Consider the following 18,344-nt stretch of genomic DNA (forward strand, 5'->3'; position numbering starts at 1 on the left):
GCACATTGTACAGAGTGGCATGGCCTGGGTTCCCTGAGCCAACAAGCTATGAGGAGAAATCCACAGTGCAGACATGTGCCTGTCCTATCTCCCTCTCCCATCCCCCATCCCTCTTGTCCCCTCTCCCAGGTTCCCTTAGGTGCTGTTGCTCATGGCCCACAGCCATTTCTCAAACTTGGGGTCTCCAGTCACCTCTATGAGTACTTTTCCCTTCCACTTTCATTCTCATTGGTTGCATTATCCTCCCTCTCCACTCTCTTTTACCTCTCCCAGAGGTCAGGACTCATCCAGAGCTTAAAGGAGGGATGGGGCTGGGACTTTGGCTCGGTGGTAGCGCACTTGCCTGACATGCGTGAGGCACTGGGTTCGATTCTCAGCACCACATATAAATAAATAAAATAAAAGATCTATCAACAACTAAAAAAAAATATTTTAAAAAAGAGCTTAAAGGAGGGAAAAGGATGGCAGAACACCCCCCCAACCCCCACCCTTGTATAATTCTCTGCCCTGTGCCAGAAAGTCACTGCAGTGCCCCACACCAGTTCTTATTCTGTGAGCATAAGAGTCACCACCACCTATTGCACTGTTTTATGAGACAACAAAAGCACTGTTGGCTAAAGGAGGGCTTACAATTTAACTCATTTCTAACTGCATCCAGTGAGTGCCACAGAAATGCAAGAAAGAGTCAGGCTACCCATTCCCACACCTGCAGCAGTAGGGTTAGCTATTGGCAACTGAAGGAACTGTGTTTTGTTTTGTTTTGTTTTGTTTTGTTTTGTTTTGTTTTGTTTTGTTCTTGGAGCTTTAAATTGACTTTCATTTGCAACCTGACTTTTCTGAATTCTCAAAAATGATATTAAATCACTGGAGTTATCCTTTTCCTCTGTAATCTCCTTCTTGATATCTGTCTCTCTGCTCTAACTTTGCGTGGTTGCTCTACTTTCAGCTATTGTCTTGGTACCCCAGGAATTAATGCTTTAGGTTTGTTCAAACTATAGGTTTCTGTAGATGTTCCTCACCAAGTTGAAGAAACTAAACTCCTTTTTTCTTAGTTTGCTAAGAGTTTTTATCTTGATTAAATGTTGGGTTTTTTTCAAATGACCTTTTTATATCTTAATCTGATCATATAATTTCTCTTCTTTAGCCTGTTGATAGTAATGAGTTACACACTGATCTTTGAATGGTTGACCCAGCCTTGTGTACTTGGAGTAAATCTCAATTGGTTGTGATATAATCATTTTTACATATAATTGCATTAGATATGCTAGTTGTTTTTGAGGACATTTTCATTGATTTCATGAAAGATGTTTGTAGTTTTTTTCTTTTATGTAATACCTTTGTCTGATTTGGGGCATTAGAATAATGGAGTCCTCATATTTTTGTCTGATTTTGGTATTAGGGTAATGCTGTCCTCATGAAATGAAAAAGTACTGCTTCTGTTTTAAGGAAGAAAATGTAGAGGTTTGGTATAATTTCTTCTTTAAATGTTTGGTAGAATGCAACCATGAACCAATCCAAGCCCAGTGGTTTCTGTTTTGGAAGGTTATTAATTATTTATTCTGTTTATTTAATAGATGCAGACCTATTAATACTATTTCTTATATAAGTTTTGATAGATTATATACTTCATGGAGTTGATCCATTTCACCTATCAAATTTGGGGCATAGAGTTATATACTAATTATATATTTTATATACTATTTATATATTTTATATTTTTAATCTGTGGGATAAGTAATCATGGCCCCTTTCATTTACTAATTTATGACTTCTCTTTAATTCTTGAGAAAGCCTACTTAGAAGTTCATCTGTTTTTATTGATCTTTTCAAAGAAATTTTAGTTTCTTGATTTTTTTTTTCTATTGATTTTTTTTGTTTTCAGTTTCAATGATTTCTGCTTGGTTATTTTTATCTTCCTTATTTGATTTTAATTTGCTCCTCTTTTCCTTGTTTCCTAAATGAAAGCTTAGATTATTAACGTTAGATCTTCTTTTCTAACATACACATTCCACACATGAATTTCCCTCATATACTTCTTTTGTTGTATCCCACAAATTTTGATGTTTTTTTTAATTTTCATTTGATTCAAAATATTTTTTTATTTTCTTCCTCACACTTTTTCTTGACTTGTATGCTATTTAATCTCCAAATACTTTGAGCCTTTCCAGCTGTATCATTCTGTTATTGATTTCTAGTTTAATTCCTTTGTGTTCTTAAGAACATAGTTGGTATGACTTCTCTACTTTTTAATTTGTTAAGGTATGTTTCTTGGCCCAGGGTATGATCTTTCTTTCTTTTTTTTTTTTGAGAGAGAGAGAGAGAGAGAATTTTTTTTTTAATATTTATTTTTTGGCGGACACAACATCTTTGTTTGTATGTGGTGCTGAGGATCGAACCCGGGCCACACGCATGCCAGGCGAGCGCGCTACCGCTTGAGCCACTTCCCCAGCCCGGTATGATCTTTCTTGCAGTGTTCCACCTAGACTTGAAAAGAATATGTGTATGCTGTTGTTGGATGAAGTGTTCAGTAATGTTCATTAAATCCTATTGATTGGGGCTGGGGTTGTGGCTCAGCGTTAGAGCGCTCGCCTAGCACCTGTGAGACACTGGGTTCGATTCTCAGCATCACATAAAAATAAAGGTGTTGTGTCCAACTACAACTAAAAAAAATGTTTAAAAATATATAAATAAATAAATCCTATTGATTGATGTTACTGTCAGTTCAACTTTACTCTTATTAATTTTCTGCCTGCTGGATCTGTCATAGAGAGTATTGAGGTCTCCAACTATAGTAGTGAATTTATTTTTCTTTCCCATCAGTTTGCTGCATATATTTTGAAGTTCTGTTGTTATTATAGGTGGACACAATATCTTTATTTTATTGATTTACATGTGTTGCTGAGGATTGAACCCATGGCCCTGCATGTGCTAGAAGCACTCTAACCAAACCATAATCCCAGTCCCCACCATGTATCTTTCTCTACACCTTTATTCTTAATCTATCTATGTCTTTATATTTAATGGAACTTCCTTGTATTTTGAACCAGTCTCTTTAAATTTGTATGTTTGTATATTTAATTAGTCTTTGTCTTTTGTGTATTGAAACTACCCACACTTCTGGTGATTATCAATATAACTGAATTGATACCAATCATATTTACAACTGTTTTCCATCCATTGTCGCTGATTCTGTTTTGTCTTTTTCTCTGCCTTTTCTCGTTTTAATTGGGCATCCTGTATGAATCCATTTTTTCTTTTCTTTCTGCATATTAATTATACTTATTTTTTAATGCTTTCTAGTGGTTGCCCCAGAGTTTGAAATGTACATTTACAACCACTCAAGTCCACTTTCAAATAATACTCTCCTACTTCTCAATTAATGCAGGTACCTCAAGAGTGTTTCCAGTTCCTTCTTCTATTTTTTATGACATCATTGTCATTCACGTCACTTGCCTATAAATCACTGACTATATCATTGTTATTATTTAAATAAACTATTACATCAATAATAACTTACTGAACAATTTAGACTAAGTATAAAATATTTTAAAAAAATAAAGAGAAGGCAGTTTCTTGATACATAGCCCAGACCAGTATTGAACTCCAGGTCTCAAGAGATCTTCCTGCCTAGGCCTCCTGAGTAACTGGGACTACAGGTACATACCACCATGTTCAGAAGAAATATAAAAGATTCTATTTTACCTTCTCATATTGCTTTCCCGATGCTGATCTTTTCCTTATGTTGATCCAAGTTTCTTACATATTTTTTCCCATCTCCCCAATTTCATTTGCATTCCCTGCAGGTCTCCTCTGCTTCCAGGCCTCCTCTGCAACTTCCCTGCAGACCTGTGGTAGATAAGGGTGATGTGTAAGCAGAGTGTTATCACAGCAGCAATGAGTGTTGCCAGATAGTCTGATAAGAACCAATCCACTGGGCATTAAGAGAAAACAAAGCCCAGTGGCAAAGTGACAAGTTTTGCCCCACAAGGAATGCCCACAGCAAGGCAGCAGATGGGTGCACTGTTCCTACCAGGAATCCCTGCCCTGTACACTAGCCAGCTGTGAACTGCCTAGCTCCAACTCCCTCAAATCCATACCTGGGTGGAGTCCTCACTTCTCTACAATAATAGCAGATGCTCCCTTCTCAGGCTTTCATCCTTGCTTTGTCCTGTGTCAGTGGCCCAGGATTCAGTGATGATTTGTCTCCAGCCTGGCTCCATCTGGGCATCTTTACATCTGCAGTAAGTCAGTACTGGGGATTGGGCAGCTCTCAGCAACTGCTAAGTCAGTTGAGCATCTGGGTCTCAGACAGCTAAATATTAAGCATTTTCTTCAAGTAGGGCTTGAAAGGACCCTGAACACATTCCCAGAACAGAATCCCTGTGAAGGTGTTTATCACTCCTAAGAAATGTGAGCCTCCCTGAGGGGAGAGCACTCATTCCTCAATAAGGGCACAGGGCCTATTCTTCTCTGAATGTCAGTGCCCAGAATATGCAAAGACTTCTTTCCACTTTATTTTCTGGGGTGAAGTAGTCTTGCAGCAACAATTTTTTTTCTCTCTCGAACCATTTATTCTTCTTTATTCATAGCTCACTAAGGGTGAGGGACTTTGCATACCGCTCCATGAATGGATGAAGCATGCCTCCGTGGGAAGGGATGGCAAAGGCCCATCCTCAAACCAGGTCTCGGCTTTTAGGTAGAAGTTTTATAAATTGTGATTCCCCCTACTTCTTCCTTTCAGGAAATTTCAGGGGGAAGGGTGTAGCAGAGAATGCAGAATAACTGAAGAAATGTGTACATTGAAGCTTTGTCAGCTTAGCCCAAAAGGACCCCAGATAGCTTGCAGTTGAGGCACTTTCCTTAACACTCTTAGAAAGACCTTTTTAAAAAGAAGCTTTAATAACTAAGTGATATATACTTTTCCCAAACCTGATTATGAGGGATTTCTGTACAGAAGACAAGCAAAGTATGAAGCTTTTAATAGCAACCTGCAGGCAAGCCAATGAAGGTGGCATCACACCCCTCAGTGCTGGCAAAAATCGTTTATTTTTTTCTTCTGGTGTTCATTTAAGTGAATGTTCTCAACACTGTTTAATAACACTTCCCAAACATCCCTTAAATTCATTTAAGTTTGCCCGAAAGATTTCTAGTGGTTTGTAGACCCCATGAAAAACATTTCATCAACTCTTGCCTTATTCTCTAATTGGAAGGAAATTACTTAATCCCATATAAATGTAAATGCTGTTAACACCCATGCACATCCTACAGTAAAAAGGAGCTTTGCTTAGTAGCAGCCTATTTTTAATAATTAGTTTAGCAGTTGTTTACCAAGCCCTGCTATGAAATAGCTCCATGCTGGGCACACAGGCCCGGATGGGAACCTGACCACAATGCATGACATGATCTGGTGTTTGGGGACAGGCCACACATTTCTCTCCTTTGGACTTCCTTCTGCATCTGACTATTATGAATGAGCTCACATTCCTTTCCAGCTGTATTATAGGACTTTATTGACTTTACTTTTCATCCTTTCGACATGCTTTTGATTAGATTTGCAAGGACAATGTCATTAGCTAGGACAGCCTTTTAAAAATCAAGATCTATTATTCTCATTTTTAAGAAGTCATTCAAGTCTGCATTGCATAAATGTATTTTAATAAACCAAGCCTGCTATTTCCCATAACTCTGCTTTACCCTCTACAGATATATTTTCTGTAGAGGAAGCATTTTGCTTCAAGAATGGGAATAGAATGAAACATTTTGCTTCAAGAATGGGAACAGAAACTCATCTATTTATCCAGAAACTCGGGTCACTTCTTACTTTTTCTTTAAGCATCTAATTCATCACATTTCAAGGATGATCTGCAGTTTGCCAATATATCTTGATGTTATCAATCATGCTTCACATCCAAGGAAACATGACCATCTCAATCCCAGCTATGGTGTTGCCAACTCCACAGCTGTATTGCCTGCCCTCCCTCAATGCTAGCACAGCCTCCAGCCCCACTGGGGTATGCAGGGTTGTCAGAGGTATAAGTTTGACTGCCAGGGTCAGGCTGCCAATCCCCTCACTCCTTTTTGTAGAAGCTTCCCTGGCCCTCAAACCAGACCACAAGGCATCTCTGCTGCACTTTTCAGAGAACTTTTCCTTTTCTCTATTAGCATTTATTTCATGATAATTTTATTCCTTGTTTATTTATCTGCTTTCCCAACTAGACTGATTCCATTGAAGTAGATAATGTTCCGTGTATCTTTGTGCCTCAAGGCCCGCATATATCTCATTCTAAATAGCATGATATGACTGTGTGTGGTGGTACACATCTGTACTACCTCCCATATCTGTGGGAGGCTGAGACAGGAAGATAACAAATTTGAGGCAAGCCTCAACAACTTATCAAGATTCTGTCTCAGAATTAAATAAAAAGGACAGGGGATATAACTTAGTGGTAGAGGGCCCGTGGGTTTAATCCCTAGTACTGCAAAAAAAAAAAAAAAAAAAATCATGGATAGGGTGTGGTTTAATGATACAGTCTTACTTAGCATTCATGGAGGTCCTAGGTTAGATCCCCAGTACCCAGAAAAAAAAAAAAAATAGCGGTATCCTATACTTATTTGTTGGTTGAATAAATCAATCATAAATGCTGGAGTAGAAAAGAAATGCATGCATTCTTAATCACAATTACAATAAGGAAACCAGAGAAATCTTATTTGAGAATATATTAACAAACCAATAAGAACGATTTATCTTTTCTTATGAAAGAAGTGGAATTAAAATAAGCAATTTCATTATACCTGTTAAGGAGGCACATTCTTAAGATACTGATTGTGCAGTATAGTGAAACTGGCATTCTGTGAATTGGGACAATGTAAATCAAAATGTCCTCTTAGGAAGTACTTTCTGAAAGGCTTTTTCTATATCCCCACTACTCATACTCTGGGAAGCAATAATTCTACTTCCAGGAATCTGTTCTGAATAAGGGCCTTCATACAGAAAAGGCTTCTATGCAGAGACACTCATTGCCATACCATTAAAGTAATCCTGAGGAAGCCTGTGATCCCAGCAATTCAGGAGGCTAAGACAAGGTGATTGCAAGTTGGAGGCCAATCTCCGCAACTTAACAAGACTCTGTCTCAAAATAATTCTAAAAGGAGCTGGAGAATCTCAGTGATAGAGTACCCCCTGGGTTCAATCCCCAGAACTACAAAATTAATCAACTAATTAATTAATTTAGAGACCTAATATCTAACATGGGGAGGGTGGAATGGAATCTGTCACCTTACTGCATGTCAATAAGATAACAATCTTTCCAGCAGCTGTGTAGTAAGTTCAAAAACACAAGGTAACATCCATGGATGGTTTGACCTTAACGATTTAACTATGTATGCTTCTGGGGGAAAAAAATCAAGGAAAAACAAAGATGCTTGGTTAGGTGGTCTTGTTGTAGGCAAGTTTAAAATTTGCTTTAAATTGTTTTAATTTTGTATGTGTAATAAGTGGAAATTATAAAAAGCTCAGACTTATATAAATTTACCAGTAAGAAAACAATCTGAGGGTTCACATGTCATCTGGGTGATCAGAGCAGAAATTACCTCTGAAGGTCTGGCTTTTCTCTCACATGGGCCTAGGCACTGTGGTTGGCGTGGATGAGAACACCGCTTTCTCATGGCCTACATGTGACCGGTGTGGCAATGGGAGATTGGAACAGAGGCCAGAAGATGGGTAAGGCTGCCCTGAAATTCCCAGGCCCCAAAGAGCATGATCTAGCCCCAAGGCCCCACAGCCTTGCTGCCTTCAGCAGCTTCCCTAAGAGCTCCGAGGGGAACCTGCTCTGCTGAGCTGCAAGAAAAAGGCCACTATACCTGTGGGTTTTCCTAACTAGTATTTTCCTGTTGCTTTTGCAGATATTTCTGTCTTTTAAAAGAGCTGGTTTTTGTCCTTAGCTCCTTTATTATTAGTCAGAAGAAAAAAGAAAGGCAGGATAAACATGAATAAGTGAGAGCAATGTGAGGACTTTATAGAGTGTCCTGTGCAAGTGGTCCAGGCTTTTCCAGACACCAGACACCAATGAGCAGCACTGAACAGACATCCCTTCCCTGCCCAGTTTTTCTGCACCTCCTCTTGGGTCATGGTGAGGGCTGGATGTCCATGCAGTTTGTTTCTTTGGAGTCAATTCCCTGGCCTCCCAACTGGACTTTGTAGAGTGACAGGCAGAAAAGGGTGTGCTCATTACTTGTTCCCTCTTTAGGAAGCAAAGAACAAATGTTGCCTTGATGCCTGCTGGGTTGGTGGCCTTTGTACACAAGTCATCTCCAGATCACATTGAAGAGGCCAGAGAACGTGGATTCAAGTGGAAGCAGTAGGGGACCAAAGATAGTGGTGCCTTCCCCTCTGCTCCATGTAAATGATAACTCTCTGCCTGTCCAAGAGTCCCCTCAATAGTCTTCAGCCACTGTCACCAAAGCCTGCATTCATCCATCAGAATAGAATCAGACTCTGGCCAATCTCAGGAAGTTGATTTTGATAGCAAAACCCTCTTGTCTCCCTCAGCAAACATTCATTTTTAGAGAAATGTGTGTCTGTTGCTAGAACTCATCTAATTGGGCCTCCTCACTTGTTTGTTTTTCCTATGCATTTTCACACAACAGAGGCACCTTTTTCTGTGGAGATTGTTGTGAGTTGGTCACATCTCCTGTTCTCAAGAGGCACCTGCAAGTCTTTCTGGACTGCCCTTCAAGGCCCCAGTGCAGCGTGAAGGTTAAGGTAGGAGCTGGTACCTAGAACACATGCTCATTTTCCACATGTACCTCAGGAACTCGAGGACAGGGGAAAATTGGAGCACTTGCATGTTCTTTGTCCACCTATGGTATTGATGTGTGTGACTCACAGCTGGGAGGGACCTATACCCAGAGCTCTCTCTAGCCCTCAGAGTACCTCTTCACAAATAGTCTCCATATTGTAACTTCAAAGTCATGTTTGACTTAAAGCTTCCGCTGAAGCTTTGAAGAAAAGACAGTTTAGACTTAGCCTGTTAATTTTAAGAACAAGAGTTATTTTTGCATGAGTACTTAATAGTTTTAACCCAGCCCTGTTCCCCTGTCGTTGCAGCTATTGCAGGGCAGTATTTCTTCACTGCTGAGGTTTGCTGCCTGTGAGGATGGGGTAAGTACAGGGAGTCCCAGCCCAGGTATGCCCAACACTCTTGAGCCTGAGTGAGCAATCGAGCAATCGTCTGCAGAGAAAGAGCCCTCTGCCATTTATGTTCAGTTACAACAAATCCCACTGATTAGCCTACCTTGAGAATTAAAATCTGGATCAGATCAGCCACAGTGGTGCATGCTTGTAATCCCAGCTACTGGGGAGGCTGAGGGAGGAGGATCACAAGTTTGAGGCCAGTCTCAGGAACTTATGAGACCCTGTCTCAAATTTTTTTTTTTTTAAATGAAAAGGGCTGGGGATATAGCTTAGTTGTAAGGTACCTGGGTTTGATTCCCAGTACTGCCCAAAAAAACTGTGTCTGCTTACATATTGAAAAATGGATACATCCTTTTACTGTCACTTACTAACAAGTGCCCATGTAGGCTGATGAGATTCTTTCCTCTTTGTAAATGAAATTATTTCCAGATCAACCTTGAAGCAAATACAGGAATCTGTCCCACTGGCTTTGATTATAATTACATGGTCTGGAGGTTGGTGTCCTGCTGCCATAGCTTCACAGTTGTAGAACAGAATTACCTAAGATGCTCTTTAGTTTTTCAATGATGGGTATTCCAGACTTTATGTAGCTGAAAATGTTACCATTATCCCTCAAAACTGATTTTCCTGCCTTGAGAATTACTGTGTTGAGACTTAGTAGAGCAAAGTACTTCTCTAAGAGAAGTATCCCCAAAGTATACAGTTTCTGTATCACAGAATTTGGGCCTTATAAATGGGAATTCTGTCCTTGAGATGCTATTTGTATTGTCAAACCTATTTAAAAGCACCACAAGTGGCTCTTGGAATTATCGAGCCTGGAGAAGGGCCCAGGAGCTGGCTTGGGTCAGCCTCGCAGGAGGTAGGAACAGGGAAGGCTGATCGTTCCCAGATCAACTTTGGCCCATTGAACAGGGGTCTTTTCCTCATGGAATCTGTGGACAAATTCCAGCTCTGATTCAAGCCAGAATGTGCACAGACTTGACTTGTGGAAACCCCTTTCCTCAGCCTGCCACCCTCTCCAGCTCTGCCAGTTCCTCTCCTGGCCCAAGATTCAGGACATGCCGTGCAGAGCACTTTCAGTTTTCACCCTTTTTCAGCTAATCCAGGGCTATTCGTTTAAATTGCAATATGGATAAATCTGTGAATAATATCTTAAGATCGCTGGTTTGAGCTTAACCTCTAAGCCCTGCTTTCATAGGGCTTTCATCTCCTATGGAGTTCTAAGAGTCTCTATTCCCCCTGAGATAAAGCCCACTGGCTCCTGAGCAACCCCATGTTCCAGCTTAGAACCTCCATCTGAGCTGTTGCTCAGACACATAGGGGTTGATGCTCAGACCAGGCTGTAAGAAGATACATATGCAAGTGTTTCCTGATTGTGTAAAAGTCAGTAATCATCATGGGCCAAGAACTGAACTCACTGCCTTTCTCACATGTGTTCTCTCCAATCTCCCCATCATCCCAGTAAGGCAGAACCCACCTTTTTCTATCAGGGAGTATAGATCTTACCCAAATACATCCCACAAAGGCACAATCATTGTAATCCCTGCAGAAGTGACAAACTGGCAGTGTTAGTAGCCAGCTCAGATAGGAGACATGTGACAGGAACTTATGAAAGTTTCAGTGTTTAGCAGGTGACAAGACAAGGCAGTGGTGCCTGAGGGCGGATTCCTTGTCTCCTGTCTTTTGGGGGAGGGAAGAAGAAAGAAGAGGCCATGCTGGGTCAGAGGGTTCTGCCCAAGGCTGATAGGTCAGAGGTTTCCACAGTGGGGGACTGGGGAATGGGCAGATGCTAAAGATGACAGATAAGGCGTTTCAGAGAATGAATATCCATGGAGAAAGATGGGGAAAGCACTGAAAATGCTCCCACATAAACCCACAACTGGTAACAGCTGGGTATGGCAGAGTTCACCCACTGATCCATGCTGCCCAGTAGCTGATGTCTTGCTTTGTGGCTCCACAGCCTCCAACCCCTGACTGGGTGCGGCAGGCTGGTCACCCACTGGGCACCTGAGGGCTCCTCAGGAAGGCAGCTTGGTGCTTCCTCCAGGAAGCCTCCAGCAATGGGCAGCACTTCATGTTGCCTGGTAAACCCTACCCCTCTTTAGGGACTCAAAGGCCAAGAAGCCCTGGCAGTTCCTCCCTCCTTCACTTGGCTTTCCTACTGGCTGAGGCATCTTGTCCCTCCCATACATTTAACTTCTCAACTAGAATGTTCCCATAGATAAAATCCTATTTAAAAAGAGCTCAAGAGGACAGGTGTGCCTTTGTGCACATGTGAGCTTATATGTGCAAGTACTTGTGTACATGTTTGCTTGAGTGCTGTGGGTGTGTGTATGCATATGTGTGTAAAGGGGCACAGGGTGGTCACTGCACTAGGTATTTGTGGATGCTGACTTCAGAGCCCACACCATCAGAGCAAGGGAACTTTCCAAGCCTGGAGGTACACATTTTAGGAGGCTCTTCACCCTACCCCCAACTTTTGGACCTTTACATCTATCCTGGAAAGTAGCTAATTGAAGAAGTTATCAAAAGGCCTATGCAAGCACATGAGCTGCAAATTACCCAGTCTGGATTTTGTCCGTTTCCTGGTGAGAATGCACATCCACCAAAATCTAAAGCGTCAAATTAGGGCTTTCCATAAGAACCATAATTCCATTCATCCTGGAGCAAATTGTACTGTTTCTAATAAGGTTACTTGAATGGTAAATTTTATGCCTTCACTTTAATGTAGTCAAGCTATATATGTGAAAACAATAGGATTGGTTGTCGCTGTACATATCATTTCTCAATGATAACATTATATTTATGTGGAATTCAGAAGTTCATTCCCTTAAGTTTCAGAAAAGGAAAAGTTAAGGGAACACATATATTGTGCCATTTAAAAATAGGTATACAGCCTGGTGCAGTGGCACACGCCTCTACTCCCAGTGGCTCGAGAGGCTAAGGCAGGAGGATCGTTGAGTTCAGAGCCAGCCTCAGCAATGATGAGGCGCTAAGTAACTCATGTTATGAAGCCCAGTGGTTGAGTGTCCCTAGATTCAATCCCCCCCCAAAAAAATACACAAACACACAAACATAAACAATTTGTACATATGCAGGTACACATTCATATGAATAGTGCATGTGAGTTGGCCATTACAGTTGTTTTAACCTCACCATATTAACTTTCCCCAAATATAAAAAATTTATAATTTAAGCTCCATTTATGGGTGATATAAGACAAACCTAACACTTTAAATAGAACGGATTTTTTTATTGACTTTTTTAAAGTCAAAATTATGTGTATTTGCTCCAAAGGAGCATAGGAATGCCTAGGCTATCTCCTTCCTGCTTACACCAACAAGGCTAAAATTTTTAAGAGACACCAGAGAAGTACCTAACTGTCCTGCCACCCTCCTCCCAGTACTGTTTGGTGACCATCTTTCTCTATTGCTTGGTGCCCTTCCTCCAGACCAGAAGCTTTGAGGTTCTGTCTTGTTTACTGTCATGAGGCTGCATGGGCTCATAGTAAACTACAATGAGTGAGTGAATGAGTGGGCCATGAACTTATTGTCCATGCTACAGTTGAGCCTATAAGGAAAGCCAGAACCTCCATTATTAATTTCTTCTCTTCCTGCCTTGACCAGCAACTTTTACTCTCCCAATCACTCCAGAGCCCACCAATTGAGACATTATTCTAACTTATTTTGCTAAAGAAGCCAAAACTTCTTACAAAGCACATTAAGACTGGGCACAGTGGCACATGCCTGTGATCTCAGCTACTCAGGAAGCTGAGGCAGGAGGATACCAAGTTTAAAGGCAGCCCTGGCAACTTAGGAAAACCCTGTCACAAAATAAAAAGGGCTGGGGATATAGCTCAGTAGTAGAGTACACCTTGGTTCAAACCCCAGTACTTCCAAAAAGGAAAAAAAAAGGCGGCGGGGGGGGGGGGGGCTGGGATTGTGACTCAGTGGTGTAGCGCTTGCCTAGCATATGTGAATGTGAAGCACTGGGTTTGATTCTCAGCACCACATATAAATAAATGAATAAGATAAAGGTCCATCGACAACTAAAATGTGGGTGTGGGTGTATACATATATATGTGTATATATATAATTTAAAAAAAAAAAAAAAAAAGAAAGCAAAGGAACAGAGCACATATAAGTAGTAGGCTAGGTATTTTTCATCAAGCTTGTGTTACAGGTGGGAAAATAATAGAATCATAATGAGTTGGCATCAGTGGTGTTCACATCCCAGAATGATCCTGATACTTATTGCTACAAAATAAATCATCTCAATGCTTAGTGGTTTCAACATTTATTCTGCATGGATACTTGCAGCTCAGATAGGACAGTTTCTGCTACACTAGTATCACCTGATGTCTCAAGCAGGGCTAGGGTTGCTGAAGCCTCCTTCAGTCCCCAGCCAGGGTTCTGACCACTCTCTCTCACAGCATGTGTCTGGCCCTAACAGGAAGACAGGCAGAGGCTGGGTACTTTTCCTAACTGCCATTGGGATGTTACTTGCAGAGGCTCTGCCTGTGCTTCAGCTGGACAGGCAGGCTGGGCTGTGCCTCTTCACTGTAAGGAGAAGCCAGTCACTGAAACCAGCCCAGCCTCAGAATGAGGGTAAAAGACCACCCACTTGATGGGAGGGCACAAGTATCCACAGACTTAGTCTGCTCTGGCTAGATTATCTGCCCTCTCCAGACTTGATCTTCTGGGTTGTGACAGCTTAATGAAGGAAGAGGTAAGTTAATACATACCAAACAGAAAGTTGTAGAAATTTATCAGGTGCCTTGCACAGAGGAGAGGAGTGCCCACAGTATTCCTGTGCAAGTGTCTCCCAGAAGTCCAAAGATCTCATTTATCCCAAGACTTTTAAGCTTTTATTTTCTGCCCCACTCTCTAACCATAAATGATCTACAGTTTGATCTATGGAGACCAAGCCGGGGTTGGGGACCCTGGTTACCCTGTGCAGAATTCTTATCAAAAGGAAATTTGCCTGAGATTAAGCATGTGAAGAAAAAGCTTAGTTTCATTACTACAACACAGGAGGAGGTGTTTAGCATAGTATAATTTAAGAAGAAATAGGATCCTGTTGAGGAGGGAAGCTTGGGGCAAAGTTCCAGGAAATCCTTTGACCGGAAGTGTTGCTAGATTGGGGAAGTGTCCCAAAGGAAGCGGAGACAGCTCTGAGCCCCAGCCTGCCTGTCCAGCTGAAGCATAGGCAGATCCTTTGCAAGTCTTGTCCCTCATTCCTTCCCTTGGCCAGCTTATCACAGCATACACTAAGAAACATGAGATGTATTAAATGTTCCTTGTATAAAAACAGAATTAAGTTATCAGAATAAAATAGTTCCTTCATTTGCCATAATAAAGGGGGCTTTTACAGCAGCACCCCCCCCCCACCCAACTCTTCTCACCATTTGAGGACAGAAGGTCCTGGATTGGGGAAAGGGCCTGTTCTGTTCTGTATTGCTGGGAACAAAACGTGCAGGGCTGGCTCTATTTGCTCTAACCAGCATGCCTTTATCACTGCAGACTTACGAAGTAAAGAGTGTCCTCGGAAAGGAGGTGGGGCTGTTAAGTTGTTTTGTACAGTCCATAACCACCCACCCAACTAACTTCATTGGATTGGAGGAAATTGAGCTTCTGAGTACAGGAGGAAACTCTGCTGAAGGCCAGCAGTTGCCACTGGATTTGTGAACTTTGCAATGTGGCTGCAAGGGTGGGGGTGGGGACTGGGTTTTGCAGTTATTTGTTAACTATGGACAGAGTGAATTATTTTATGATCTTAAAATGAAACTTACTCGATTTTTCTGGGACAAATGTAAGATGGTTTTGTAAACTATAAATCTAAAAGATCTTTTCTATGGCTTTTTTATTATCTTTCCACAAATTTAGGAATGTTTCTAGAGCTTTAATAAACCTGAGACCTTCGTTTTGTATATATGTTAGGCAATAACATTGGACATAAATATGTTGTACAATTATAGCTTAATAGTATTCAAAATTTTATGCTTCGTCATCTTTTCCTTGTATGTTTTCATTTCCCCAAAGAAAAATACCTTGTGACCTTAAAACTTTGTCCCACATTGTGATATTACTGTTCCGATACAATAAATGTCCAATCTAAGCATTTTGCAGTTCAGTATTTTTTGGGAAAAAGTCCTGGAAAACTATGTCAGAGGTTTAAATGTTATCCATGAACTATAAATAAGTTATATATATATTGATAAAGTTGTATACTGAGTAGAGATATGGGAAGCTCACTCCACCACATGACCTGTTAGATCAAGCTGGGTAATTGCACTGTGACAGGACCAAAGATCACGCAGATTTAGAGCAGTAGCTTATCATTATTCACTTTGTTGGCAGAGATTTAATACACATAAAGCCATGAATTATCTTTGAATGCTAAAGATTTTGTTTTCTTCCTCAACATGAGGACAAACCATGGTTAATTAATTACATAATATACACTTAACTTGCCCAGTTCTTAGACAAGAAAAGGTGCCAAATAACCAGTTTTCTTAGGAAAAAAAGCAGATGGCTTTGTTTGGATTAAGCCTTGAAACATTACAATTGCTAACAAAATAGCCAGTTTAAAATAGCTTGAGGACTGCCTTTGTATCTACTGCAAGACTATTTCGTCCTTATGCACACTTTGAAAATCTACACTCCACTGTGGTCCTGAAGACTCAGGAAAGTGAAAGCAAAGTCCCAGGAAAGCAGAAGACCAAACAAATTTCCGGATCACTTAAGGCCTCCTCTATCCCTCACCCGCAATCTAGAGTTAGTGATGTTATCAGCGGGGCCCTCAAATCAGCCAGCCCCAACCCAGATCTAGGTACTTTGGGGAGAGCATCTTCCACTGGAAACCTGCTACCCTTAGGCACGCTTAGTCATGCCATATATATTTTAGGCAAGCTAAAGAAAACGTGGAAGTAGTCTCTGGCATGTTCGAAAAGCAAGCTGACCCTCTTGTCTAAGAAGCTCTATTCCCCCAAGAGAAAAACACACCTGGTCCCAAGGCCCCCAGGTGCTCACCTCAGGCTAGGTCTGGCACGCCCCGTTTAGGGTCCTGGCGCACGGGTGTGCTGTAGTCGTTGCGAATATATGAAGCAGGGGCGATTTTAAATGCTTCTTTATTCTTACAAATGTTGTAAAAATTAATATAAAAAGTGATCATGCTCAGTCTTTTCCTCTTATCTACAATACAAAGGTTTTGTTTGAAAGGGTTTTTGTTTTTTTACAAATGTACCTTAGCTGCTTCAATAAGAGTAAGATGTAGAAAAAGCTACCATTATAAAAATAATTTAAGGGAAAATAAACACGTATAGCTTCTCTCGCAGTTCAGTGACTGTAAGTCCAGGCTGTAGCTTCCTTTCACTCACATGTCCCAAAGAAACTGCAGCAGGCGCCGGGCGACTCTCGCGGCGCCTGGCTAGGGCGCGCTCCACTACGGGCCCGTCGATTCTGAGGTATCGGTCGTTGGTGAGTCTCTCCCGGCCCTGGCCGCGCGTTACCGGCAGTCGGCGGCCCCGGCGGACGTCAGGAAGGACGGGCTGGGCAGCTGTTTGAAGAACTGCCGGAGGCCGGCCAGGTCCCGCGTGAGCTGCTCCACGCGCTGGTGCAGTTTCTCGTTCTCCGCCGACAACTCCACCAGCTTCTGCTGCATCTCCTGGTTGCGTCGCTTGGCCTTGTCACGACTCTTTCGCACCGCGATGTTGTTGCGCTCGCGTCGCTGTCGGTACTCCGGGCTGCCGCGGTCGGGGCCCCTCTTGCCGGAGCCTTTTTCTCGGGCAGGACCCGGCGCCGGGCTCGGACCCGGGCTGCTTCGCGGCGGCTCCGGAGACGTGGGCGGTGTGGGTTGCGCGGAGGTCGCCAGGCTCACCACCGTCTGCGCGCACGCGGCCACCTGCGCGGGCAGCAACGAGCCGGGCGCGTCACTGTCGCCCCAGTCAGGTTCCCGCTTGAGCGGGCGCGAGACAGCTGGGCCCGGGCCGGGCGGCCGCGCGGGGCCGCCGGCCAGTAGCTCCAGGCCGCCCGCGCCGCCCGCGCCGCCCGCCTTATGGTTGCTGTTGAAGAGGTCCGCGAAGAGCTCGTCGTGGCACAGCTCCAAGGTGGGCACGGCGGCCATGGAGTCGATGTAGGCGCTGAAATCGATGGCGCTCTCGTCGTCGTACATGGCAGGGGCGGCGGCGCCCGGCTCCCCCAGGGCCCCGGACTCGGCCCCGCGTCCCGGCTTGCCCGCCCGGCCTGGCTCGTAGAAGGGCGCGGGCTCCGCGGGCCAGGGCGCGCCGCGCGCTGGGCCGTCCAGGCTGAAGAGCGCGGCGCTCATGGCGGCGTCGGGCCAGACTTTGCGTCTAAGTGCTGCTGTCACCTCACTGGGCCGACCCCGCCGCCTTTTCTAGCCGGGGCTGACGCGCACGCCCCGCCCCGGCTACGGCACAGCGAGGGCGCCCCGGGGCCGCGGGGGCGGTGGGCGGGGGCCCTGGGGGAGCCTCCGCCCCCGGCCCCGTCCCCCAGCCGTCCGCTGGCGTGCCCCTCTCCCGGCTATTCCAACAACCCCATCGCGGTCCCAGGGACCCTCTGGCCGGCACGTAGGGGATGGGATGCCCGTTTCTGCCCCCGCCCCTGGCCCATCCCGAGTCACGCTGCTGGGAATAGCCCTCCTACTGCCCGCTCTCCAGGGCCTTCCCTCCTTCCTGTTTGTGGGGTTTGGAGCCTCCTAGTTCCTCGCCACTGGGAGTAAAATTAAAACCAGGACTTGGCCCCGGATTGTGTTCGTCCTGGGACGCCTCTGGTCGCCAGAGAAGAGAGAACCGGGTGGTAGGGCTTCGTGCGGCCAAGGGTCTCCAAGGGCCTCCGGCGTCCGATTGCCGCAAGAGACCCTCACCCAGTCGCCCACGCAGAGGGCCCAGATGCAGAGACCCACGCTGGGGAAATGAGGCGCAGGAACTCATTTTTAGCCACAGTCTGGTGGTGGGGATTCGGGCAGCAAGCGCGCAGAGGAAGGCTGCTTCTCATCTCACCCACCCAGTCTCGGACGTTTCAGGGAATTTGGGGCCCGCTCTAGCCGCCTTGCTCGGAGATCCTGGGGCCCAGCTGGCCCTAGGGACAGAGGCTCAGCAATGCAACCGATGCTTCCTGGCGTCCTGTCCGAG

General features: G+C 43.8%; 2 protein-coding genes across 14 annotated transcripts in view; one reads left to right on the forward strand and one right to left on the reverse strand.

Annotated features, from left to right (window-relative positions):
* Positions 1-15,313, forward strand: part of Spidr (scaffold protein involved in DNA repair) — a 410,995-nt gene extending 395,682 nt beyond the window's left edge. For all 13 annotated transcript variants that reach the window (XM_058574001.1, XM_058574003.1, XM_058574004.1 and 10 more), the window contains 4 exons: positions 7,627-7,720; positions 8,647-8,761; positions 9,107-9,160; positions 14,716-15,313. In XM_058574001.1, the coding sequence (XP_058429984.1) occupies positions 7,627-7,720; positions 8,647-8,761; positions 9,107-9,160; positions 14,716-14,880 (428 nt within the window). In that variant the 3' untranslated portion in view covers positions 14,881-15,313. The remainder of the gene's footprint in view (positions 1-7,626; positions 7,721-8,646; positions 8,762-9,106; positions 9,161-14,715) is intronic.
* Positions 15,314-16,306: 993 nt separating this feature from the next.
* Cebpd (CCAAT enhancer binding protein delta) lies at positions 16,307-17,659 on the reverse strand. The gene has a single exon (XM_046428523.2). It carries the CDS (start codon positions 17,516-17,518, stop codon positions 16,700-16,702), a length of 819 nt encoding a protein of 272 aa, XP_046284479.1. The 5' UTR covers positions 17,519-17,659; the 3' UTR covers positions 16,307-16,699.
* Positions 17,660-18,344: the final 685 nt, after the last annotated feature.

Source organism: Marmota monax, unplaced genomic scaffold, assembly GCF_021218885.2.
Source record: "Marmota monax isolate L192 unplaced genomic scaffold, Marmota_monax_Labrador192_F-V1.1 WCK01_AAM20220418_F8-fsc00044, whole genome shotgun sequence".
In the NCBI taxonomy this organism is placed as follows: domain Eukaryota; kingdom Metazoa; phylum Chordata; class Mammalia; order Rodentia; family Sciuridae; genus Marmota; species Marmota monax.

What these genes read in the sequence shown, in the direction of transcription:
- Cebpd (XM_046428523.2), bottom strand. Translation starts at nt 17,518, where the DNA reads ATGAGCGCCGCGCTCTTCAGCCTGGACGGCCCAGCGCGCGGCGCGCCC.